The following is a 5,786-nucleotide window of genomic DNA, read 5'->3' on the forward strand; positions in this document are numbered from 1 at the left end:
GAGAGGGAGAGGGAGAGGGAGAGAGAGAGAGAGAGGGAGAGAGGGACTCATTCTTTTATCTAGGTTTCCCTGGTACCTTGTCTTGTATCTGGAACATAGTATGTGTTTAACAAACTTTGCTGATTGGCATACACATACAGAGTGCTCCAAAAATTTTAGTGCATATAGTTAAAAACTATAAGACTTTTGAGACACCCTATATATGATATGATATATCATAATAGCACTTCCCTCCCAGGATTGTTTGTGAGGACCAAATAAGGTAGTATTTCTAAAACACTCAACACAGTGTCTGGCACATAGTAGGTACTTAATAAAGAATTGTTTCCTTCCCTCTCTTATATAATATATATATATATGTATAACATATATATTCACACATATACTTATTATATAGACATCACATACATTAAAGTAGCTAGGTGGTACAATGCATTAAATGCTGGACCTGCAATTAGGAAGACCTGAGTTTTAACTCTACCTCTGATATTTTGGTATCTATGACTCTGGCCAAGTCACTGTAACTCCTCTTTTCCTCTATTTCCTTAAATATAAAATAGGAATAATAATAACTTCAAGGATTGTTGAGAGGATAAAATAAGATCTTTGTAAAGTACTTTGCAAACCTTAATTATAAAATGCTAAATATTATTATCTCTGTGAAGTTATACATACATATACATACAATCTCTAGAAGTACTAATAAAAGATTGCCACATAAGAAGACCTCACTAAGTCTGCTTTAATTTATTGATAAGGGTAGATGGTCTTTAGCAACATTCAAAGAAATATTTATCTTTGCACTATTAACGTACTTTAGTAGGTCTTCTCTTTTCAAAAAGAACACAGGTAAATTTTATATCTAAGGCAAATTATCAAATATTTTGAACCAATACATCCTAAAATTATACAGATTCATTATTTTCAAATGATGGAGTGATTTTGATTTTAGTGTTTCCTAAATGGATGTATGAAAGCAAGACATTTCAGACCTGAGTAAAGTACTCATACTACTCCTATAAAGTAATAGCTAAGCACACAAAAACGTACCTTCTTGCCAATCCAAAATCAATAATTTTTATTTGTTTGGCATCTCGACTTACACACAGGATGTTCTCAGGCTGCCAGGAGAAAGACATTAGAAAGGATAGCAGTTATCATTCAACTGAATTGTATTTGAACCATGACTAAATATAGGACAGTGAACAGGATAAGCCTATCAGGGCTTTCGGTTTGGCGCACATTTTTTTTGTGTGGGTATTTTCTCCTTTAATTATGTGGCAGTTGAGGTTTGATGTAGTCTGCCAAGATCGCCTTCTCCTCTTCATGGTTCTTCCATTTAACATAACACATAAGTTCAGACATAGACCTTCTCTAGGGAAGTAAGGGAAGGAGAATATTACTAAGATGTTTTCTCAGATTTGACATAAAACTTCCAAAACCATTAAGTATGATTTCTACTCTAGTTGAGGGAGAATTCTCTTACTACAGACATATGTTTTCAACCTAGTTCTAACAGACAGCTGGATTTCCTTATTAGCTGCACTGAAAATGAAAGAAAATTTTTATACTCTTTTGATACTACAGACTTGCCTCCAGAGCCTAAAAAAGCATGTTTATATTAATTTTTATTCATTTTAACATTTTGTAGCTACAGTTCTAATGTTCACACTCTAAACACAAGTCTTTCCCCTGAAATATGGTGCTAGCTTAGAAATCTGGAGTTTCTTCAGTGAATTAACAAAAAAGAAATGTTAGAAGTAATAGCATTCAGATTTTGTAGACCATCTTTCAGCATGATGCAATTTGTTTATTATAATGATCCCCTTAGACTGGGGAAAAATTAGTTACATAACTAAGAAAGGATTTCCCTAAAGTTTTTCACTGAAACGAAAGTAGAACTCCAAACTGAACTTGGAATTCCAGTGGAAAGTACTTAGGATTCCAGTTGGTGCATAGAGTCAAGTAGACCAACCTTCTGGTCCTTCTTCTGCTATGAATTAATCTGAGACACTCATAAACATCCTTGTCCCTCACTTTTGTTATTTATCGAGTAGCTACAATGAGGCTGACCCTACCTTTACTCACAATGTTATAGTGAAGACTGAATGAAAGAATAATAGATGTGAAATTGGTTAGAAAAGTGAAAAGCCCTTTCCAACTGCAATATATTATTGTTCTTTAAAAGGTTATGTAACATTTCCTTTTCAATACTGAAGAATTTCTTTCCCTTGAGTGGAAATTGGGTTCACTGAATTTTGAAGCCTTTTATTAAAACACATCTGAACCACATCATGTGTAGATGCTTAGCCATTAATTATTTCTACAGGCTACTGTCTCATGCTCCAATGAGTGAAGGGCAACATGGAATAGTTGGTTGGATGATGTTCTCCATACTCCAAGAGGACCAAAATAGCTTCACTGGGGATGTCTTTTGACTCACACATAAATTGGATATAATTGAGGCAGAGTTCTGTAAAGTTGTCAGCCTCACTTTATCTTCCAGAGTCATTGAAGTCCAGTGGCAAATTAAAAGAAAAAAAGAAGTCCAGTGGCCAAAGTCAAGAAGCAGTGGATAATCATTGGCATCTTTAGTGTCAGACCAAGTTCTAAACCTGCTTCCACAAGCTTTAAGGTCATTAGAGCAAAGTATTCTCATTTGCCCCTTCCACTAGGGAAAGTCTTCACGATGATTGAAGTAGACATCACTCCACTCACTGATGGGTCTGAGACCTGTCTATTATGACCCTCACTGATCTAGCCTGTCTGCCAAGACATTTTTTACAAGGGTGTAGCTGCTTTGAAAGCTACGGCTTCTCGGAGCCATGGATGAAAACTGGGTGGCAGATGGACCCCAGAGAAGGGAAACAGCCCTGAAAAGAGCTCAGCAAGCCATCACACCAGAAATACCAGTCTTCCTTGCATACCCCATACCCTACAGTATGGAATAATAGATCTCCATCCACTAGACTTGAGAATCAGGAAGACCTAGCTTCAAATTCTTGCTTCAGATACTCATTAGTTGAGTGAACCCTGGGTACATTACTTAATCTCTGTGCCTCATTTTCTTCTTCTGAATAAAGGGGGGGGGTGGATATGCTAGGCTTCAAGATTCTTTCCAGCTCTAAATCTATTTAGATTATTATATTATTATATTGAAAGTTTTTGAAATATTATGGAATGCTTTTGCAGAATAACCTTGCTTTTCAATAGAATTTGGAGAACAGAGCCATCTGGGACACTTTTTCAATATCTCTTGTAATTTATCTAGATTTTTCCATTGTCATTTAGTCAAGCAAAATAGGTATGAGAAGCTGCCTAATTATACAGCCCACAACAAATCCTCAGTAGTTAATACATTATAAACTTCAAGTAGGAGTCATTAGGTTTCTAGTGTATCATTGTCTATTCCCAGACGGATCAGGGCCCTTTGGGACTTGTTTGTGGAATATTCACACTAAATTAATAATGCTTTGCAAAAGCACATAGAATTATTCTCAGTTCTTTACCAAATGCTCTGAAGTTCTTGTAAAAATCTCTATATACCCCTACCTCTGAACTGGGAGCAGAGGTGAACATCACATGTCTACTGGGGCAATAGGGAGCCAAAGTAAAGCAAGAAAGATGAAAGTAAGGAGGCCTATTTAAATGGAGTTAATTCATTCAAGTTCATGCAAGTTCTTCAAATATGTACATTCACTTTCTTTACTTCCTCTTCTTTTTCCTTCCTTTCAATACTTAAGTACATCTTCTGTACATTCAATTGTCCTAGAGGATACAGAGACATTGACTGACTCCTGCCTTCCTGAGGCATGCATACATAATTGTTTTAGTAGCCATGACACCATTGTGTACATGTATGAATATATAGGAACATATATGTATGCATGGCGGTTAATCAGTAGACTGGATAGTACTAGACATGAATTCAGGAAGACCTGAGTTGAATTCCATTCTCAGATACTTTCTAGAATCTATTAACTTCTATTAACCTCAGTTTCCTCATCTGTAAAGTGGGGGAAATAGCACCTACCATAATGAGCTATTGTGAGAATCAATTGAAATCAAACTTTAAAGTGCTTTATTATTATTGTTATTATATAAAGTGCTGGCTGTTATTTTTATCCTATATTCTTCCTCATTCACCATTATTAGGCTAGTATAGACTTAGAGCTCTGAAAATGTCTGATTGATCTATCTTCAGAGTTCATGAGCTTTTGAAACTGGAGGAAATGTGAGAGATGATTGACTTCAACCCCCTCATTTTGTAAAAGAGAAGGTAGCCTTTGTGGTGTTCTATTCCATCAGGCCAATTCACCAGAGTTCCTGGGGTTTTTAGTCATTGTTTACTGATTATAGGTAGGATGGAAGTGGGGGGAAAGAAAGGAAAGGCAGAGGAGAAAGTGAAGAGGAAGGAAAGCCTGCCTCCATCACCCCTGACACATGCCTCTTGATCTCACTAATCCCTGGTGCCAGCCATTCCTCTGCCCCCTTCTGCTCTGCTCCCAGGCACTTCTGTAACGTGAGTCTAGCTGCCTAGCACCCCATCTCCCCAGTGTGCTACTCAATTCTCCATCGTCCCTGAAAATCAAGAACTCGAAACAGCCCTGAAAATTCCTGGAAGATCCAGTAGAATTGGCTAACCTGTTTTCAACTAGGAGAAGGCTGATTTATTTGAAGTCCTCCCCCACACACATCTGAAAATAATGAGGAGAAACACTTGGGAGGCGGCTAACTATTCCAGCCAGGCTTTTTAGTGTTCATGTCACTGCCGGAGGAGCTGCATAAAGGTAGAGACCATGTTGTATGTGAACTCTGGATCACCCCCAATACTAAGCCCAAGTTATTTAGCAGGTGCTTAATTCAATTGTGGAATTATTTGTTGAATTGGACATGGGGGATTTCTAATAATTCGCCCTGAAAGATTAGAACAGCCCAGATAAGGGTGGGAAAAAAGTTCGAGGAGAGGATTCTTATCTCCTAAGTTAGCCGTGATATAAATGGGCAAGGCATGATGTCCCACGGGGACCCGAACATATATTTGGGGCCAGATGGGAAAAGGTTAACATTTTACATGATACAAAGCACATACTTTACCTTCAGATCTAAGTGAAGGATGTACATCTGATGCATGTGTCTGATCCCCTCACATATCTGCTTGATGAATAAAATGGTATCCAACTCAGTTAAATTGTAGTTTTCATCAATAATTCGATCAAACAGTTCACCTCCATCCACACTATTGAGAAAAGCAGTAGAAAAACTTGAGTTTTATTTTAAGCATTCATTTTGCATCTCATAGAGTGGCAATTTATACTCCCTAATTATCATGATAGAAAGGCAGCTGGGGATGGGGAGTGGGGGGAGAGACAGAAACAGAGGCAGAGACACAGAGACTGAGAGACAGAGAGGAGAGAAGAGAGAAAGGAGAGAGACAGACAGACAGACAGACAGACAGACACAGACAGACACAGACAGACAGACAGAGACAGAGAGACAAAGAGAGAGAGAGAGAGAGAGAGAGAGAGAGAGAGAGAGAGAGAGAGAGAGAGGTGAAGAGAAGAGAGAGGACAGAGGAGAGAGGAGAGAGGAGGAGGAGAAAAGAGAGAGAAGACAGGAGGAAGAGGGGAGAGAGAGAGAAGAGGAGAGAGAAGAGGAGAGGGAGAGTCAGAGACACAGAGGAGAGAAAGGAGAAGAGACAGAGACAGAGACAGAGACACAGAAACAGACAGAGAGACAGAGAGGAGATAAGAGAGAAGGGGGAGAGACAGACAGATGGGGGGGGG

At 38.4% G+C, this 5,786-nt stretch overlaps 1 protein-coding gene across 1 annotated transcript in view; it reads right to left on the reverse strand.

Annotated features, from left to right (window-relative positions):
• The window catches only part of MYLK4 (myosin light chain kinase family member 4), a 143,771-nt gene that overhangs the window by 16,187 nt on the left and 121,798 nt on the right, over positions 1-5,786 (reverse strand). The window contains exons 9-10 of the mRNA XM_044668285.1: positions 5,098-5,239; positions 1,051-1,121 (exon numbers count right to left, since the gene is read on the reverse strand). Of these exons, the coding sequence (XP_044524220.1) occupies positions 1,051-1,121; positions 5,098-5,239 (213 nt within the window). The remainder of the gene's footprint in view (positions 1-1,050; positions 1,122-5,097; positions 5,240-5,786) is intronic.

This window comes from Gracilinanus agilis, chromosome 1, assembly GCF_016433145.1.
Source record: "Gracilinanus agilis isolate LMUSP501 chromosome 1, AgileGrace, whole genome shotgun sequence".
NCBI lineage: Eukaryota > Metazoa > Chordata > Mammalia > Didelphimorphia > Didelphidae > Gracilinanus > Gracilinanus agilis.